We start from the raw sequence: 21,813 nt of genomic DNA on the forward strand, positions 1-21,813 counted from the left end.
CTGGTGGGCACTCTCACATGGGAAAGGACCTGGAAAATTAGAGGTTGGTCTTCATAGATGTTCTGTTCTTGTCCTCCTTGCCCACTGCAAGCTCCCTCCAAAGGTGGCTGGTAGCTCAGCACTGGCTGCAATTCATAGTGTTTCCCAGGTTCAGCTTCTGAAACTGAAATATGGGCTTTTAGAGAAAAGCCACGGGCAGTGAGATGTATGTTTCTTATAGAAACACCTCCCTACCAGGGCTGAGGAAGGAAAATAAACCACAAAAAGAAAAATCTTACCTCTAGAGGCACATAAAACTTAAAAGAAAAAAAGGATTCATTCCAGAAAAGAAATTCTGTGCTTTATGAACAGCAAAGCTTCATTACCTGAAAAAAAAAAATTAAAACTGTAGCCTTAGACTATACTCAGTTCCTTCTGAACTGCTTCTTGCAGGTAGAGGTGAAATTGTATAAAAGTTATTGGATTCCTCTATCTTTCACCAGCTACAGTGATGTATATCATCATGCCATGTTAGCAACACTTACCAGTATAAATGAAATGCATTTCTCTGGAGAAGCATAAACCTCATCTACTCCCTAAGCAAAGATATGCAAGAAGTTACGTATTTTTTTTCTCCTCCAGTGATAACAAATCTGATTGTTACCATATACACGTATGGCTTTGCTCAGCAGAAGTCAGATACGTTGACCTGGCTCTGCTCCCATACAAGATGGGGAACGAGCTGTCCCGACAACATTAACCTTCGCGGTAAAACAACTTGTTTCTCAGCAAGGCTTATCATCTTGGGCTCCATTTTGTGATAACACCATTTATACCCCTATGCCAATATCAGAACAATCAGTTCAATTCCAAAAAGTAAAGATGAATCATATCCCCGTTGGAAATAGTTGTATTTCTACGGTGAATACAAAGCAGAAAGTTTCATGTGCATAGGAAGCCTCCTCTCACTACTGCTTGGTACCAGTGACAATGTGTGCTGCAGCTCCATAGCTCTTCAGAAAACTTTGTGCACCACAGCAACTAGAAAAAAATAGCTAGTTCTTTGAGGGATTTTGGTTTTAGTCTGCAATTTAACTGAACAGCAAATTATTTAAGTTCCACTGGAGGAGCAAGAGAAAGCATCCATCAAAACACACTTCACACGCTTAGCACTTACTTGATGTCAAATCAAAACATTTTGTTTTGTTCTTCAAATCATGAAACCTAAGAACAAATTACCTCAAAGTCAGACTCTACATATTAAAGCTCAGGTGAAAAAATGGTGGGTTTTGTGGTCGTTTTATTTGTTTGCTTTGTTTTCCAAACACTGATTGCAGCTCTTCAGACGTTAGAAACTAGTTGAGAAAACCAAAGTTTACACTGGCACTTAAATAACCGTAAAGGTCTTTCAGAGAAATTTAGTTACCTTGTGTAAAGCTTGAAGTGATGCAGTGTTGTAGGAGGCAAACAGTCTTTTACAGCTGGGCAAATACTTCCCAAATTACTGTCACAGCCCACATTTTCCAATTGGCTTTGGAACAGTGCTGGAACTCTTCAGAAACCCAAGTTGCTAGGTCACTTCTGAAAAGGAGACTTCAATACTTGAGAATATTTTATCCAAAAGTAAAGCCTCAAAGCCTCAAGAAACAACCTAGTAATTTGCAAAGGAAGGGCAGCCCCAGCCCAACTTTTGGATGCAACCCTCAGATGTAACACAAGCCACAAGAATATAAAACACAGAAGGCATAAAACACACATCCGAATTAACTCAAAATATACAACGTTACTTCCAGTCCTGTCAAAACCACCCAGCTTTCCGCCAGCAGACTGTAATTTGCCAGTCAAAGTTCAGCACATGCTGTGCTACCTCTGCAAGAACTGACCTCGCAAACCACACCATACCCCAGCACACTTCTCCGAGGGAAGTTTGGGCCCATAAGTTAACGCAAGTAGAATCAAAAGGCACCAAGTGGTTCTTAAAATGCACAGAACATTTATTTTCTCTGCACTGTGCAAAAAAATAAGCTTAGATCGACAATTGGAAAGATATATATGCATATACACACATTCAGAAGTGTCACTGCAGTGTCTCTGGACTTCTCTATTCCCTTGGGCATGACTAAATTAAATTTTCAAATTAAATCTCTCTTGATTTACAACAGCAAAATGTAACAGCATTACACCACAGCAGCTCAGCAAAAAGGACAGTGTGATGTATCATGAGGTGCGGTGCTTAGCCTGAGCACTGGCCCCTCAGAGAAGAATATATCCCAAAATGAACTGAACTACAGCACCCATGCAGGAGCCAGAGGAACATTTATACGTTTACCATGTTCGCTTTCAGTCTAAAGGGTGTTTTTCTCCCCCATTTCTACCTTCTATGCCAAATCAAGAAATTGAAAATATCATCAAACCATTCTAACCAATAAATTCATAAGCACGAAATACGAATACAAAGTGAGGACAAAGTTATCACAAACATGATGAAATGATGGCAAATGTAATAAAGGTCAAAACAGCGTAGTTCAACAGTTTGACTTCCTTGACCAAGTTTTGGATATTCCACCCTTGATAGCCAATGACAGATTATTCCTTTATTATTATTGTTGTTGTTATTATTATTTTTCAACCAGCCTTTTCACCATGGTTCAATGGCAACCTCTAGAAATCATCAGCCAAACACAGATTAAGCTGAGGATCCATACAAAGCTTATGTACCCTCCATATAACAAAGCAAACAGAAAAGACTCACCACTGAGGACCCGTTTAAAAGCAGAACGGCAGCATGATGTGCTCTGCTTTACCAATGCTCTGTTTCCATGGGACACTAACAGTCTAGGCAAAGCTACAAATTAATTCAGCTATCATTTTCAAACTCATTTCTCATCTCGTGAAAAAATGTATGCAGCACAGAAACAAACAGTTACATGCTTCTGAGCATATTCAATGAGACCGTTTGACACAGTGTTGTAAAGGGCATCCAGACCTGTTTATTTTGACTAATTTCAATAAACTATTGTGTCTGCATCTGGAAACACTTGACTCCATCGCTTTTGGAGGCAGCTCAGTTTTCCAGACCCCTTATTTTCCATTCCTCTTCAGTAATGCCTTATTTTCCTATTTTCTCTCATTTTATTTTATCTTGACGTGAAGAATTTCCTCTGGATCACTTAAGAAAGAATATAGCAGTCCGGAGGGAGTCCAGAGGAGCTGTTTCCATGGGGCATGAAGACCACCAACATGCTATCCACATCAGTGACTACAGAAACTAAGAAATGAGCCAAGGTAAAAGACATCTTCCTATAGCATTAAAATGAAAAAAAATAATATATATATATATATATATAAATAAAACAAATTTACACTAGCCACATACCCTGAAATTATACTTTCTTCATCTTTCCAGAAGCACCAAGCATGCTGTTTCTGCAGGACACAGACATTGCTAGGCTAACAATCCAAGTTAGGTATTTATAGTGAACACAAATATGTGTTGTTTAAGTGCCTTGCAGCTCCTATGTCATTTATCTGCAAAATCCTAGAGAGGCAGGGAGGCTTCATCCTCCTGCTGAGGAGGACATAAGGAGGTGTACAGCTATTTGCCAGGTACTGGCAAATGTTGAAGGAAAATCCCCTCCTATGTCAACCCGTAGCACTGCTTCCTGCAGAGTTTTTATTCTAATTTAAACTTACCTGCTCTTCTGTGAGTGAATCACAGCTCCCAAAACAATTTTGCTGTCTTAGAGAAAAGAATGCAATAAAATTAAGGAAAAAAAAATCAAACACCTTTGAAGATGTGGCACGATACAGGAGCAAAGAGACCGATTACTCTCATCTCACTCACTCTAGGTCCAGAAGCAAATTGCACAGCTCTGTCAGCACAGCACTGCCCCATGGCTAATAACCTGTGATGCCACACTGCTTTCTGACACAAAGAAAACCTCCCTGCACAACACCATCCTGTGCCCTCCGGCTGTGTGAGGCTCAGTCTCTGCTTTCACTGCATGGCAAAAGCGTCCACAATGCCCGCTCTCCTCTGCCGTACAGATCTGTCCTAGCACAGAAGTGGAGAGAGGCCCCAAACTAAGCACGACAGCAATTAAAAGGTATTTGAGGCACGCGGACGTGGCACTAACAGACATGGTTTAGTGTTTGATCGTTGGACTTGATGACCTTGAAGATCTTTTCCAACCAAAGTGTTTCTACGTGGTGGAGACTCTGGTCAATCCAATTGATCAGGACGGGGAGGAAGGATCTAGTCCCATGTTCTGGGCTGCAATCAAACTGAGGCAGAAACATTAAATGCCCTGCGTGGGTTAGCCTCCTTGGCAGGAGAGATGAGCCAGGTAACCGCAGCTCCTTCACCACCACTGCAAACTGCATTTTCACGACTGCAGAAAACTGGATGTAAAACTCCCATCAGGCGAACAGACAACCCTTATGCTTCTGAAGAGCCCCGAGTTCTGTGAGTGCGAAGTGCTATGGATATTACCTTTATTATTTGCAGCTATCAGTCAACTACATTTCAGCAGCACTAAAAATTCAGTCAAAGCAAAGTCTCAGCAGAATCGCTCCAGAACAGGTCACGCTACACCACGAGTATTCTCTCTTTCAGGACCGATTGGCTGATACAACACGTACGAGCCCTAGCTCAGCATGCTGCTCTGCTAATGCTTCCTCCTGTACCAATTATACTCTTGTATGTGTTAATGTTACACGAGAAATCTTTACAATTACAGTAAATCACCCACTCTGAATCCTGCAGATAACATTTTTTAATGAACATTCATTATAGGAAGAAAATATCTCCTCAGACAAAACCGTGGAAAAATACAGTTTTATGACATATGAAATTCTGGCTTTCCCTGTCTATCTAGGATAATTTGTTTTGTAGATTTAGCCCAAGATGCAGCTCTCGCATACATAAACTGCCAATGTTTTAGACTCCATCCAATCAATCGGTAACTGGGAGACCAAACAGTGTCACTAATGTTTTGGTTTCAACATACAAGCCAAAGCATTCTGTCAGAGCTCACAGAGTCCTTGGCACGTCCTCTGGTCAGGATCAGCTCTGCAGCCATGGACCCATCAGCCACACAGCTGCCACATGCTGCAGCACAACCCTGAGATGCCAGCATCTAAAACACATCGCTGAGACACAAGGAAGAGGCAACACGGGTCAGTGGTAAGATCAGAATGACCATTAGCAAGTGTCACAACGCGTTTAGCTGGCACTACTTGTGGCCGAAGCGAGTCATAGGGAAAGAATTTACTTTGGTGCACCCATAAGCCCAAGACCCACTGGAATACATCTAGGTAAAAAACACACTATGTTCTATAATCTCAGCAGGAAACTAACCTGAAAGTATAGGTTTCCCTTGAATAATTTCTCAGGCAAGCTGTCTGCCAAAGTTTGCATCTAACCCACAGGATATTTCATCACCTCCCACAGGCAACCTCCACCAGTGATGGAGATAAGTGGGCACTGCTGCCGTTAGGAGGATGAGACCTCACAAACAGATTTTCTTCCAACTGCTGGGAATGACCGGATATTTATTTGTGGTCTCTGGAAATCATTTCGATCCGAGCCCTTATAATTAGCTGCAGCAATGGCTGAGAAATTATTTATGTAAGAATCATTGCTCTTGCATTAAGAAGGTGAGTTAGAAACCAGGAAATCACACCAGGCTGGGGTTGGGGACGAAGGCAGGACCAGGGCAGGCTTTGCAATAAAAAAATAAAGCTTTTCATCTGTAAGCAAGCTGAATAAACAAACACTGAAATCAATCCCCCTTAAGTGAAAATAACACTGCATCACTAAGCACAAGCAAGCTGGACCAAGTGATAGAACAAGTGTTTAAAACCCTATCAAAAAATAGATCATAAAAAAGCAGTTTACAAATTAATTGGTAGAAGTAAACCATTGAAAGCAGATGGTTTCACAGTGAATTTCTGGGCAAATCTTTTACCAAGGAAACAAAACAAAACACCTAAAATGCATATTCATAGGGTGAGGAACATGGCCAGCGAGTGAGGCAACCACTTCATCTCATGTTAATGCAGTAACAAGGTACAAGGCTTTGGCCTTCTACTGTCTTTTTGTCACAGCACAGCTCTGCTACTCCTTAAGAAATTATAAAATGCTAAAAAATGCTGTGTCAATGTTGTTTATTCTGAAAATAAGCAGTCCAAGTAGAAACTGGGAAAGAAAGGGAATAGCAAAGCCACTGGGCATAACTACATGCTTACTAAGGAATGCTCCTGCTTGAAATATGGAGTCTATGATGCATCCATGAGCAGCTTTATGTCACCCAGTAGAAAAAATGATCTGGTCATTCATTAGAGGGCAGGTCTTCATAGATGCAACTGCACATCAACTGACACATGAGAAAAAAGAACCTGAACAGAATAAATAATTAGATGTGGTGATTTCAAACAGCTGTGAAGTCACTTCTGTCATCTGACGCCTGCTTTGGGGAATCTTGGCTTGGAAAAAGTGTACAATGTGGCTAAAATCACACAAGAATCATCAGTAAGGCAACATCTGCTTCCTTGTTTCTCAAGTGTCTGAGGCCTAATTCAACGCGTGTGTTTGGCATTCCAGGTTTCAGTAGATATCTATTATATACTTAAGAATAAAGCTAAGCAAGGTTTTTAATATGCACTGTACAGCAATGAAGCTGACACAAAACAAGTGATTTCACTTATAGGATGCGGGAGCTGAAATATGGACACGAACTCTAGATTAGAGTAACCCAAACTGAAGCCAGAAACAAAGTGTCTTTCCCACTCCAACTCTCTTAGACCAATTTAGTTAATAAAATAGTAACAAGATCAACAAATTCTTCAACAATTTGACATGAGTTAAAGCCATCCTACCCACTCCCAAGCACCACAGAATAAATTGGATCGTGCCATCTTGAGGCAAATTGGTGGTCTGCTCCCTCCGCAATACTTGCTGCATTCCATCACTGAATATTAGTGACTGAGCTTTATTTGGTTACAGGGCAGGGGGGAAGATGAGTCTTCAGAAGCTGTTCATTCCGTAGAAGAGACAATCAAGGCATTTACAAATCGTGGTAGTAAAGTCAAGGAACAGCTCAATTACTGCATCTGCTGCTACTGGAAACAAAACTACGTGCCAGAGGCATAATGAATAACGACTGTGGCACGTAAATGAAGAAAATAATTCCAATGGGTAATGAAAATCAGATGATGTATTATAACCGTAAGAAAACTAAAAGAGCTCACTGCAAGCAACGCGGTGGCAGTGACAACCAACAGGACTTAACCTTCAATTACAGCTCTCATGTTGTAGCAGCACTGAAGGCAACCGGGGCTCATTGCATGGCACCACCCCAACGGGAAGCAGCTTCGGGGAACATGGGCCACCCCAGTTCCCACTGAGGTGCCAGCTGCTTGAATGGGGGAAAAACCACCAATGTGTTAAGCAATGGCCACATTGCATCACCTATTTCAAAGGTCTTCCCTGCACCCTCTTATTTCATTGTTTTTTTTATGTTTGTTTTAAATCCAGTCCAGGTTTTTAAGTCTTCCCTGCTTGAATCCCTAGAAAAAACATTCTAAGAAATATTGCTGTTACTTCTCAGTTAGTTTTCTTGAAAACCATACAATAGAAGAGTAATACTAAACAGTGGTAGGTGGAAGAACAATAGACAGACTCCAACAGACTTTGGTGCAAAGATTAATAGATGAGTGAGGCAGCATCCCTGCAGATAAAGGTGGGTTAGTGATAACTTCAATAAGTCCTTATCACACATTCCTCCAGGTATCAAAAAACAGAGGAACAAAGAAAAGGGTCAAAAGAAAAGTATAATTAATGAATGGTGGGGAATTGGAAGAAAAGAGATAAGTCTCTGGGCTGTAAAATGGAAAAGGTTTTGGTAAAAGAGCTTTTATCATCTGTCTTTTTCCCCACACTACAGCAAAACAATCGCAGAGAGAGGACGAATAGAATGTGGGAGCAGGAGCTAAACTGGGCTGGATATTTGACATGGGATTTGGCTGCACAAACAAGATTTAAGGAGCAAGTTATCTAGTCTGATGTGTTTCCAAGAAAATAGCCCCCAGAGAGATTTACCAGGAGGTCCGCTAATCTTGGGTCTCAAGTCCTTCCAACTGGTTTTGAAATTCAAGAGAGCCTGGATCAAGCTTGGTTGGAAAGAGAGGGAATTGATGTTTAGACAGCTTTGTGCCCCAAATCTGTGCAAACTGTTACTTATGCCATAGAAGCAGTCAGAAGCCTCAGGTGCTAACCACAAGCAGGCTACCCTGTGTTAACTCTACCTGTAAGAATACACAAGTAATTACAGTTGATTAACTAGATCACATTATTAACTCAATCCATAGGGAGACATAGGCTATTTTCAGCATGACAAAACCTTCTTTTCTATGTCACCCAGAATAGCCATCTATTCAGCAACTTTTACATGATAAAGAGAGATGGATTTGAGCCAATGAATGAAACCTTATGAATGAACTGAGTGAGGAACGACATGAGCATCCAGAAAAAAAAGCTTAAAAATCATAGAGCTATGTTGCAAGTGTGCTGCCATCACTGGGCTCGTGGTGTACGTGTTCCACTGGATACTCAAACAGAAGTGCAACGGCAGCAGTGATTGCAGAGACCAAGAGGACCATCGTTTTGCCTACAGCATCCGTATTACCTGTAGTGAATCCTGAGAACCGAAGAGGCTGCTTCACTCCTAGCCTTAAGGGGAGCTGCAGGGCTGCCAGTTAGGGAGCAAAATGATCCTTTTATATGTAAACATCTCATTGATTTTCCAGATCAAATGTGCTATCTATAGTGAGTAACACAGAATCTCATTACAGCATTTCACTATTTTTCAAGAGACACGCCAAGTGAAAGCCAACTTTGAAATCACATATTTTGGGGCAAGTGTCTGTGGAATAGCTCCTCCTCTCTAAATGATCATCTTCTTCCAGCCAGTGCACTACTCTTCCCCAAACTGTTACACAAAGTGTTTGATGGCTGCGTAATTAAAATAGCCTTAGGAGGAAGTTCCCAGAGAGATCCCCAAGAGATCCAAGTGCCCAAGGCTTACGGACTTTTCAGCCGAAGTTAAGAGCACACAAAGTCTTTGAAACAAATTCAGCAAGAACAAAGTCATCACAACCCCACTACAGCCACCAAAAAAATAAAAAGTCCCTTTCTCCCCAGTCACTCTTCCTGCTCTGTGCTTCTCATAACAGAAATATGTGGGTAGTAAACCAAAGCCTAACCAGCAAATAGCTGATTTTCATGAAACACAAACTGCCTAGGTTGGTACGGTTTTGGAAAGTACCACTTGCAGCTGTCTAACCCATCCCTGCAGCACAACCCTATCTATCTTGTAAGCCAGCTGTGGAATCTGCTGTGCAAGCGCTGGTTCACAAGGCTGTGCTCCTGGTGGCTGGAGGGCATAACCCCATTAGCTACCCCAAATTACACAACCCCTTCCCCAAAGTGTATCAGGACTATTCCTGCTAGCTTCCAGCTCCAGGGACAGCCTTGAAGAAATAAATGTGTTTACAGGAACTTGGGAGTGAGTCGACACAGATTTCAGAGGCTGCAGGGAGAAAGACATGGAGGTGGGTCCAACTATCGAGGATTGCATTCTTACAGTTTGTTAGACTCATGCCCAAGATACATTATCACTGTAATTACAATAAAGCATCTCAGAGAGCACAACGACAAAATGCTAGATCTTTATTCTACTGCAGTTGAGCTCAGAAAAGGAATAAAGAACACCCTGCTTTTCTGTGAATGGCAGGGCCCTGCCAATTCCAAGAGGGGAAAGTAGAAAGCTGTCTAGAAATGATTATGCAAATTTCCTTAGTGGCTTGAGGGGGGGAATGACATTAAGGTCATTTTGCAAGACCTTGAATATTTTTAATTCAAAATATGTATCACATTTTAATCAAACCAGCTCTGTGCTATTTCTATCCAAGTAATTTGCATTCTGGCTATGTCATGGGGGCAGTTATGAGTCAGCTAAGCTCTCTAATATAATAACTATCAGAAAATTGTGTTGCATTATTCATGTTAATTATGCTGAACCAAACACTGTGGACAGGAAAATGTATTTTCCTTTATGATTTTTTATTTTTTTTGCCTCGTAGAGATTTTAAGAATTGATTGGACCAAGTTTCTTTCTTAGGATTAAACCTTTCGGGCAACAGGGATGTCAAACATGCATGTGCCTTTGCAAACAACAGGAGCTCAGCGTCTGGGTTTTTGTTACCTTCGGCTGGTGTAGCTGCAGTGTATAGATTTCATTTCTTCTTAAACAGCTAAAATAAATAACAAAAGCCGTTGCCCTGAATTAACAGCACGTTCAGCATTCACAGATACCTGGAACATGCAAAGGAAGCATCTGCTAAGAGAAATCGATTTTCCTGGCTTGCCTCCACTCCAGTCACTCTAGTATTTTGACTTTTGTCTTAAAATTTTAAAAGACGACTTGCTTTTTCATGAATAGCCTTGTTAAGTATACCATCCACCCCATACCACAGGTATACAGGGACAGCTGTAGATATCTGTATAGGTGTCTCTGGAATGCAAATTAGCGTGAGCCAAATCTGTATGATTTCACCTATAATACAGCTTCACCAGGAAGCTCTCGAAAAATGTCCCTCTGCTATACCCCATTCCCAACCTATGCATCCACCCATCCTTTCTGCATTTAGGCCACGCTCTTCATGCAGCCAATACAATAAAAAAAAATTAAAAGAGACTGCAGAAGGTGAAGATGTTCCTCATCTACCCCACCGAAGGTAGACAAGGGACAGTTTCCCTGCCCTCCCTGTCTTCCCACTGCTAGCTGTGACAGAGGTTTAATACACCTTGTCACATTTTATGTTCATTAAATAGTCATTACCCCGACATTTTTGTATCAGGTCTCAGTTGCACGGAACTAATTGCATGAGAAAATCCTGATGTAAAGTGTCAGAAGCAGGCTCAACACTCAATAATCATTAGAAACTTCAGTGGATGGCAGACAAGAACATACAGTCAAATATTCTGATAGAATCAAGCAAATTCACAACTTCCTTTGTACAGGTGTTGGTTTTTTTTTTAATAAACTCTTAGCCATTAATTTTTTCCTATATTAAGGATAATTCATTATGTTCCCTTGGTTGCTTGCACTCCAAGAAATTCTTCAAATTTCTAAAGAAGTAATCTATAAAAGCAACCTGGTCTAGAAGCTGGGCTGCTACCAGCTAGTGTTACCATCTCATCTGTAGGACAACACCTGTATTCGTGCTGTCAGAGCCTTATGACAGTAACTTTCTGGAATGGCAAGGGAATTAATGGGTCAATGAAGACGTAGGAGAAGGTAAGAAAGGGAAGGATTTAACTCCCCACCTTGAATTTCACCACTGTGACAAGCCTCAATGAAGGAGTTAGTTACCAAATATTAACGTGCAGGGGCTGGGAGAGCTACTTTTAATTCCCGAAAGCGGAGGAGGCTATGTTCCTTTTGCACACCAATCTATCAACAGCAAGTAACATAACAAAAAGAAATTTATCAACATAAAGTCAGCCGGTTCACAGCCATTTTGCTCCACATAATCTCAACAGCTCTCCAGAACCCCATTATCACCATATCCTTGAGGATGTCTAACATAAAAGACTATTAGCTCCTGTTGTAGGTGTAGACCTGAACATAACCACTGGCAGATTTATGCTGCTACAAATACAGCTGCTTGATCAAGACCGTGATCAGTAAAACAGATTGATAGTCTGAGCACACTTAACCCTAAAGGGCAGAGTGATAATACTTAGTCTTTATTACAGTAATTTAAAAGGTATGCTTCGGATAATTATCATTGGAGGGTTTACATAATTCTAATTTGAGTCTCTGGTAAGTTTACTAATTAAATATTTGCAGATCCAGGAGGATAACGTAGGCATCCTGCAAAAATTTTAGAGAATGTGTGCCATGGACAGTGTGTCGATAGGTGCCTTCAAAGTCAGAAAGCTCTCTTGAACAGGACAAAGCAATAAGGTACCTTGAGCTTGATTTGAGAAGGCTTTTAGGCGTGTGTTTTCCCACAGCTTTCACCAAGGAAACTTGCAACAACCAAGTTCAGCGTACAAACTTGCCTCTGAATCAAGTTTTAATGAATGTCTATTATCCTCATTTTTCAGAGCAGGCGCTGGGGACAGCAGGCAATTCTGAGTGCAGCATCACCACTTGTTTTTAAGAAATGCAAACTGAAGGTAATAAAACAATGAACTTGACATGCAAGAACCAATACACATGCTTATACTGACACACGTTCAGAAAAGACAGTTGCCTGAGACTCTCTTAGCTTCTGGAGAGACTGCTGGATTTAGTTTGGTATGAAAAAATTGTACCCAAAGTGAGACTGATTTTTGAAGTCAAGCTTGCTGGTATTTTCCCTACGACTCACTGTAATTACCTAGCAAAGCATCATCAGGAGACACCCCAATTATTCACTACACTACAACCTTAACTGTATTTAGAAGAAAAATGACTATTTGCTCACGAAGTTGCAAAAGGACGTGCCTCGAATGAAGCCTTGACACAGGTATGTGAGGCACAGCAGCTGGAAGGGTTGAAATAAATCTGTCCTCACTTAAAGCTACCAGGGCTGTGCCTGGGCTTCTGATTCCCTCTTTCTTTGGGAATACAGGCGCTGATGCTGCATACGCCTGCATAGGTGCTCCCTCAAGCAGTCACTAAGTGGTTGTCACTGCTTCTATTATTATATTTTTATTTAGTGTTTTGACCCTTGCTAGAGAACAATACTAGCTCATACCTGCTGTCTCCTCTCTGCTCCGTACATACCTGCGTGCCGTGTAGGTTCACAGGGGCACCGACTTCATGAGCCTGAATGGCAGCCAGCACAGTTACCCCCAGCAACCATATACCAATTATCAGGTCAACGGAAGACATAGTAATTCTTCTTAAGGACTTGAATAACCTTTTTACCAGCTAAATAAAAAAAAGAAGGTCAGCCAATGCTAATTAAATATAATGCTGCTTTGTGCAGCAAAAGCAAAAGACGAAGCAGACCCGTTAATGAGCTAACAAAATCAAAATTAATGGTTTTATGTAACACCCCCCCAATCAATTATTTTGCAATAAGCATCCCAGCACACAGCAAGTTACACAGGCAGCAGATTACCATGCTGTTGTCAGTGTAACCTAAGAATCCATCCAACAAGTGGGGCGGTAAGCAAGGAACAAGGTCCTGCACATGGCTGAGACACTGGCAAACAGGGCAATTCAGAAAGTATCTTTGTCCTGCTAGTTCACATCCCATCTCCTGTTTAATTGCTTAGGGTTAATTCCTATTACACAGCACCATTGATTACATGTACAAAAACATCTGAGATTTCAAGCACTAGCTGTAAATGCTCCTGAGATGGGTGTCTGCACCAACCACAGATGACTATGAGATATTTTCACATTGCCTACAGTACAGTATTGCATCAACAATAACTCCCCTAGATATTTATAATTCCATTAAGCCAGTAAGAGTAAAAATTCATGAGCCAGTATTTACGTAATTTTCATCACTAGAAGAAATAACACAGTTTCCTCCAGGATTTCCTAGGCTTGTCTGTAGTGTTAGAGCGCTTCAAGTCTGCCCCAGGTTGCGTTGCCCTTAACCTAGACCTTAGCTCATGAAGCCAAACACACAGACTGGCTGTACCACAACCAGCTGGGGTTTAGATGGCTGAAGTCTGGTCTGTTTTAAGGACTCTAACTTCCTGGGTTTGGGGAAAAAAACTTTAGAGCTCTTACAGAAGTGTAAAGGCATGTCACAGGGATGCATATGGACAAGCTTTTAGGACTACTCTTAACTTTCAGATAAGCTATTCAGCACCTTCGAGTCTAAACCTGTTAATAAATTTGGAAGGTGCTTTGCAAGCATTCAAATAAGCAATAATTGTGACCACAAAGACTGCTGAAGAGCAGCATCAAATATCAGATTTGAGAGGAACTGAGCTTTATTTTTTTTTTCCTACTACACAGTCTGAGCTTCCTGCCTCACTGAGAGGATGCCGGAAATTTGGGCTAAGTGGCACACTACTGAGGCTGTCGAGCTGGGACCTGGAGGCTCACAAGGTCTTCCTCTCCAGTGCAGAGAGTGCACCTGCGACCTTTGGCACAACTCATGCAGAAACCCTCTCCTCCACAATAGGACCTCGTTTGCTACAGGTCAACCCTGCTGGCCTGCAGTACAAAGGTATATGACAAACACATGTAAGTAGGGGTTTCTTATCCATTTTGATTACTCAAGGGAAAAAAAAAAATCTGTTTTTTAACTTGATTTTTCACTCATACCTAACCCTCCTCAAAAAGAAAGAAATTCTTGGCTAAATGATGATGAATTTACAATGGGAAGCTATATATCCATCTTTGGGTACAGAAGGTAGTACAAACTGCAAAAACAAAACTTCTACATCAGTCTTAGTTCACAAAGATCGAGTTCACTGCATCCATCTCCACTCATTGTTCTCTCTATAAATCTCCTTTGCTGAGAACAATACCAGGTTTCCCAGAGGCATCATTTACTGTTACAAGGTCCATTCTTCAGCTGATTTTGTGCACACAATTATTCCAACCTAGGAAAGGGATTGGATTTTTTGCCTTTTTAAAAAAAAAAAAAAAAAGTTTGCAGCTCAGTTTTTCGAATAACCCAAAGCTTTAAACAAATTTCAGAACAAATTGAACTTAAGACATCCAGCTCCAGATCCCATTTATGAATCTGAAAAAAATCTAACAATTCCTTTCCCTCCTCCGTTTCCTTTGGTATTTACAAAACACAGAGACACTTCACCTAATTCAATTCATATCACACTTAATATTTCCTAACTTCCTCAAAAAGTTTTCTGAATACTTCTATCCCACCACCGCCCTCCCAGCAGTTTCCCTTCTCCCACTGCTCACTGCAGCAAGGGCAAGCAGCCACAGCAGAACCCATGCCATAAGCTCTCATCTGTGAATGGGTTGATTTAGGTTTCCAAGTGTAGATTTCTCTACATTTTTGTTCCCTTCATGGTTTCAAGATGCATGCCTCAACTGAAAGCTCCTTGTGGCGTTGACTATTTATTTAGATAATAAACTCTGAGGCAAAAGCATTTTATAAGTACTTATCCAGCCAGGCCAGATGGGACAAACTTTGGAATTCTACCAAAATAAAATGACTAAAAAAAAAGGTTTCATTCTCTGCATCTCATTACAGCCAGTTTCTCAATGTACCGGTGGCTGCTGTGGATGGATAGCAGCACAAAGTTTGCTTTCCCATCAGAGTGAACTGAAAACGTGTGATTTTCTTTGTGCCGTGACCATGTAAACACACAATTACTGCTAACAGCGACCGGGAGCTGCAGGATACACGTTTACCTTTCCGAGCACTGCGGTGCACCTCTGTCCAGAGGAAAGCAAGAAAACTGGCTGGTGTTGCTGAAGAACTGCAATTTGGAAAGCCCAACGGTGGTTTCAAGAAGCAAGCTTCCCTGCAGGAGACAAAGATGAGATGTGACAATTACTGCAGAACCATCTATCGGAAGGAACACTCAACAACCTAAAAACGTCAGCTCTTGTCATGTTACTGACACTGCCGGTGATTTTAATTGCCTTTTGTCCTTCTCAAGTGAGCAATAGAGAGGACAGGTGGAATATTAGATTTTAAGTCCCTGGAAGTTTAGTCCAACAAACATAAAACAAATGTAAAATCCTTGTCGTGTCCTTTGCAGCAAGTGAGGCTGTGAATGAGCAACTTCACAAAGGCATGGCTGGGAGGAAAACTTTTAGTAGGATAACTTTTAGTGGGATAGTTTTGTCCAAACCCCCTTAAAATTACAACACGACCATGTTCTGTTTCCAAAACCTCAACCATCGGCACTGTTTGAAAACATGAGGCAAAGAAACTGCTCTGTGAAGCTTGCATTGCTTACCACATCTGTCACAAAAAGCCACAGAGTGAACCAGGGAATGGCGAAGGAGAAACCAGAAATTAGCAATTTTCATAACCAGATTTTATATTTTTCCCCCCACAACCTGTAAACTTAATATTTTCTATCAAGTTTCCAAATGTATTCAAACCTCAAAAAAAGAGTTTAAACATTTCCTAACAGAAAGGCGTTTTCTGTTCCGAGGCGATGTGTTCTTTAAGCCTCACAAAACCCAAGACTGAGTTTAGATTTGATGGCATCATTTTGTAAATCCTTTGTGTTGGTCGATTGCCTTGGGCATCTGCACTCGTAATTCCTCATACAACTGTGTTGCAGCATAGCTGTAGTGCAATAAGATTTGCACGCATCCTTGTGGCACTAAACCTTTCCAGTATTTACTTGGAAAGAATGCATTTCCAGCATCAGTTCAGTGATTCCTCCCGTGCTGTCAGGGCATCCATCACTGATGAGTACGCTAGCATAAATCCCTATAAAGTTAGAGAAACTCAACCCTGAAAGCAAATATCCGAGCAGACAGCACCAGGATCTCCCAGACCACCGCAAAGCACATCCCCCTGGCAAACTGCTCTTCAGGAATCTGGCAATGGGCAAGCTCACGAAGAGAAAACTCTGGGAGATCTGTCTATTAAGGCCTGCCGTGTGGAAAATCGTATTCAGATATATGGAAAAGATGCATGAAGCTTTCTGTTACACTGCCTGACAGCTGAAGCTAACTGAAGCTCTGTTACCGTGAGGATCAGCGATGGCTCCAGCTGGTTCCAGTTTAAAGCAAGTTTACTGGTGCAGGGAGGGCTCACTGACAACAGCTACAACCCACAGCAAAGCGTGACATTTCATTTTTAGGGGATCAAGCATTCCCAATATTGGTACACTACCTGAGCAGAGCAGGGGGAAGATGCATTCGTCACAACTGAACCAACATTATTCTGGGTGGCAACCCTCTGGAAGTCTAAAGAGAATAAATTAAAGAGGAGTTAAGTATACACAAGCACAGAAAATACATTTTGTAAGTATCTGCATAGAGGTGTATGGCTTTTCATAATCTTTAGCATGTGATGATCACATATCAGAGGTTTCTGCCCTTCTAGCAGCAAGAGGCAAAGCCTCCCAATTCCTCAGCTGCTGCGGTTTACTCAGCTTGGTCTGTTATCCTAAACCACAGCACGAATGCAAGACGACATGAACTGCAAGGAGTAGACACACACTGAGCTTGGAAGGAGAGCTGTGAGCAGTAAAACCTGAAAGCTCTGGAGCTAAACCCAATAAAATGTGCTGCCCCTTTCAGGATTTGCAGCCTAATGGAAAGGTTCCCGTTGACTTCAGTGAGCTCCAGGTCATGCCTGGGGCTTTTACAGGAATCCTGGCTCCCAGTGCCCATGTCTGGCCTGAGTTATACAGGGCGCTGAGGTAATTTATCCAAATAACCTGGCAGGCCAAAGGTGGTGGTCCTGGGAATCAATCCCCCTCAACCATCCCTTCCAACTACGTTACTGAAGCACTAAATACCAGGCACAATGTGCTGGAAGGGTAAATGATGTACAAAAGCTGTTAAGTCTCGGCAGATTTTTGAACAGTCCTCAAAACTGAAGAGAGAAAAGCATAAGAAGAGTCTTTTTGCCAGTTTTCAGCCCTGTATACACTGCAAATTCAGCTTACTGTTCTTGAAAGGGAAGGAACGTGGATGTTTTAGCATCAGCTGGAAAGTTCAGAAGGATTTGGTGGGTTCACATTCTTGAATGGGAAGAGCCAGCTCACACAAAAGCATCCCACACCACATCGGCTTTTGTTCCAAGTCACTATGCCCAACTCTGTCTAGACAGACACACGTACAATTAAAAAATAAGTAAAAATAAAAATAAAAATAAAAAAATACACTCAAGATCTTAAAGAAAAACCATTCAACTGTACAGGATTCCCTTGAAAAGGCTTAAGATTGGACGATGTTTTTGAACAGACGGACTACTCCAGGAAAAGCAGAGACATAAGTTTGAGAAGAAAGGTGTCTGGCTTTAAATTTATTATTTCCCCTGCCTGGTAATGCCTTCAGAAAAGTTGGAAAGTTGGAGGAATCTTTAGCCTTTGCAAAGGAAGTTTCTGCCGCTCAGGATGCTTTGTCACATCAACAGAGGCAACTCTGCATTTCTTTCCACACAGAGCAGTGAATCTATGGCATCGAGAAAATGCTCACCAAAAAAAAAAGTGAATTAAACCTAAAAATGTTGTTTGGAGACAGCAATATAATACCTACACAGCTCTTTAAATCTCAGGAGCTTTACCAAGCTGTGGGTGGGGCAGACTGAGAACATTTATGACGTGCTTTAGCATCAGGCTTTAAACCAACTTTGAAATTTCAAGCTTGTTTTTCTTTCCACTTGAAATACAAATGTTATTCCTCCTTTTTACAACTTCTTACTCTAAAAGCTGCAGAGTACAGTCAGCACCTAAGGCTTCTCTGTCCACTGAACCAAGCCTTGGATGGCTGCTAACAAATTCATTTTGACAGCAGTGGTATCTATAAAATAAGGACACCGTCATTTATTTTATAAATAGAGGAGAAAGTGCTTAAATTTCCCAGCAAACTAATAAAACAAATCCCGCTTCTGATCAGTTCGAGTGAAGAGCCAAGTGATTAACCATCACTTTGAATGAACACCTTTATTCCTGGGACCTTGGGCTGTCCTAGGACCCAGAGAACAGGACAAACCTCAGCTTTTGGAGAAGAATTAGACTCCAAGAGGCTCTGAATTAAGGCTTACCTGCAGAACACACCAAAATGGTGTAGGATGGAAGGCAGAAATGCAAGTTATTCCAGCTATGCAGGTGCAATGCGCACAACTCACGGCCCCTAAGGAACGCAGTGGGATGTCTGGCACGCAGCGAGCAGCAGGTCACATATAGTCCTGGGATAAATGTTTCATTTCCTTGACATTTATTACCAAAACTGTAGCAACAGCTTGATTTCTTTTCCTCGTCTCTCCTCCATGCATGCTGAGAACTTCTCCAAAGTTACTCATGCAATATATTTCTGGAGGTTAATTCGGGACAAAAATCCCAGGAAGTAAATAGCACAGAAACTACCAACATATTCCTTTTTTTATTGTTTCTGACAATCAGTAGTAAAATGTGTTGCTGCTACCTAGGGAGCCAGTTCTAGCATTACTCATTTTACATTAGGGTCCAGAAGAATAAATCCTTCCAGAGCTCTTGCTGGCATTAAGCTGAAACATAAGTCTAGATTTGTAAAGGAAATGTATTAAACAGATGAGACAGCAGTAGAATACAGATTTAAAGGAGAAGAGAGACATATCTTCCTGCCCTGTATACTATTAAAGAACAAACAGAAGGGAACCACATGGAAACAGCTGAGCTGCAAATAAGCATCAACTAATACATAGATGCGTCACCCTAAAAGGAAATAAATCTCTGTATTTCATCCTGTTCTGCTTAAAATCTGGAAGCTTCTGCAAGAGCAGATCAAGCGGTCCAGGAGAGCACCCACACGGTTTGGATGGGAACTGCCCGAATCTTGTTTCCTAAAGAAAAGGAGAACACAGGCAGAATACAAAGTTCTCTTTTCAGCATGAAAACAGTGCAGGATTAGGACTTTGTCCTCCTGGACAGGTTGCAGGAACTTGTAGGGGAGAAGCACAAAGAAAATAAAAGGCAAGTACAGTTCGAGGATTACGTGTAGAGGTATAAGTACACCTTCTGGGCACAGCAAAAAACAACTGGTGGACCACAAATGCCTTTTTTTGTTATCGTTAAGTTCACAGGGCCACTTCACAGCCACAAGCCAGCTGGTTTTGCTGCAGTGCTAGACAAAAAAAAAACACTACAGCAAAGAGAAAAGATAATCCAGCTGTACAAGCAGGGAATGGAAGTCAGGAGATGTGGCAGCTTCGGTATTTAGCTCTGCCAGGTATTCCCTGCGTGCTCCACAAAACATGGTTCCAGCATTAAAGCAAGTGAACATTTTTTCCTCAAATATCTCTTCGTATCAGAGCCTGTAGGACCACTACAAAGCCCAGCCACACCAGGGTTTAGCCCCTACTAGTACTTACGCTATAAAATCATAAACTTGACCGCTAAACTTGGAAAAAGTATTTTGTCACGAAGAATCAGCATGACTTGGGTACAGACAACAGAGCAGAGATGCCCAGAACGTCCCAGGGATGCTATGAAGCCACAGTGCATATTTTTAAATCAATTATCCTGGACAATTTTATGAACAGCTGCAGAGATCAAGTAAACTGTACTCTCTAGGTTTACAGAGAGCGGGCATGAAAATTGTATGGAAATAGGGTAATCAGAGGGGTTTTTTCATTGTTGTCACTGCACAAAGCTGGAAAGTACTCCATTAACCTAGGCTCCAGGTGCAGCAAACCCTGTTTGAAGTATGGAATCGGGACCATTATACCCTTAGGCAATAGAGCTGGCTAAAAAGCTTCAGCAGACCTGCACAACTATTTAGCAGCACAAAGCGACTCCTAACCACTGTCCCCAGAGTTCATGCAAGAGATGCTCATGTGACAAGCAAGCTAAGTGTTCAGTGTTGAAGCCCTTCTGACACATATTTTGATCATAGGCAAATTTGTTTTACGTATCTAAAGGTAAACATAATAGAAATAAAAGTCTACAGGATTTAAGGTGTCCAAAAATTAGAGTTTAGAAGAGTAAATAAAAGAAATCAGAGGTCTCGAAAGGATTTGATTTTACTTCTCAGTACTCCTTACAAGGTATTTGGTATTGCCCAGTGCAGGTGTAATCGCTGGCTGCTTCTTCTTTCCCATTCAGTGCATCCTGAGGCTCCTTTTCCATTACGATCAAGCCTGCTGCAGGAATAGAAGCCCTACCCTGCTAACACTGCTCCGGTGTGGCCGCAGGGTTTGCAGCAGCAGCTGTTGGAGCACACAAGTGCTGGCACTGCCGCTGCTCCTGAAACAAGGACTTCAGCTAATGCATCCACAGGCTTTTTTGGTCTCTTAGGTGAAAGGCTCATTTCAGCTTCCTCACGTGTTAGTTATCCACTCCTTGCATTCATTCGTACGTCAGCCCGTAACAGACAAGGATACACACCTCTTACCATGAAGAGGAAGCTCGAGGGGCTGCACCGTGCTGCTTGCATACAGGCAGGCAGATTATCACTCCCAATCCCCTCCCCACTGCAGAGCAGAGGGAAAACCAGCACGGGACAAAGAAAGGTCTTCAAAATCAGCACATCTTTGGGGCCTGATTAAAACCCAGCTCAGATGCTGCAGCATTTCCTTGCCTGTCACACGAGGCTGCTCCACACAGCTGTTTGAGCAGGAGAACAAAATCAAATTGCCTGTGCTGCCCAGGCAAAGGACGTGAAAAACCACCCTGGCTGTCAAGGTGGAAAAAAAGATCTAGTCCGTGGTGTGCCAAGGGCTGGAGCCATCACAGGAAGCATCGAGCCCAGAGGAACAATTACAGCGTGACAGATAACACAGCGGTACTGCACCCACAAAGGAAGCTGAAGAAGAGGTGGGAGCTGGATGCTGGGGGAGAGGTGGCAGCCTGGGTTACATCAGCACGCTTCAGGAGATCACCCGCATGTCTGCGGTGCACGAGTCTCCCCCAGCAGAGCACAAACGGCGAGCAGGGAGGTTTGCAAGTCAGGCTGACAGCCCAGTGCAGGCCCTGTGGTGACAATATCATCTGGGCTAGTCAGCTAAGGCTGCCCAGGGCTGAAAGCTGATCTGCAGACCTTCAGCGCATCAGATGAATTGTACTTCAAAAGGACTTGATCCAACCCTCCTTAAATAATTGTTGTTTTTTCTCCTGCTGTTAATAAACATTATCTGCAAAGCCTTTTGGATGACTGCCCTTCCAGA

At 42.0% G+C, this 21,813-nt stretch overlaps 1 protein-coding gene across 1 annotated transcript in view; it reads right to left on the reverse strand.

The window, feature by feature from the left end:
* The window catches only part of LOC308182997 (uncharacterized protein), a 230,889-nt gene that overhangs the window by 179,257 nt on the left and 29,819 nt on the right, over positions 1–21,813 (reverse strand). The window contains exons 9-11 of the mRNA XM_080568459.1: positions 17,615–17,770; positions 16,834–16,907; positions 15,387–15,499 (exon numbers count right to left, since the gene is read on the reverse strand). Coding sequence (XP_080424585.1) covers positions 15,387–15,499; positions 16,834–16,907; positions 17,615–17,651 — 224 coding nt within the window. The 5' untranslated portion in view covers positions 17,652–17,770. The remainder of the gene's footprint in view (positions 1–15,386; positions 15,500–16,833; positions 16,908–17,614; positions 17,771–21,813) is intronic.

This window comes from Anser brachyrhynchus (genome assembly GCF_964034855.1).
Source record: "Anser brachyrhynchus genome assembly, chromosome: 26".
NCBI classification, from domain to species: Eukaryota; Metazoa; Chordata; class Aves; order Anseriformes; family Anatidae; genus Anser; species Anser brachyrhynchus.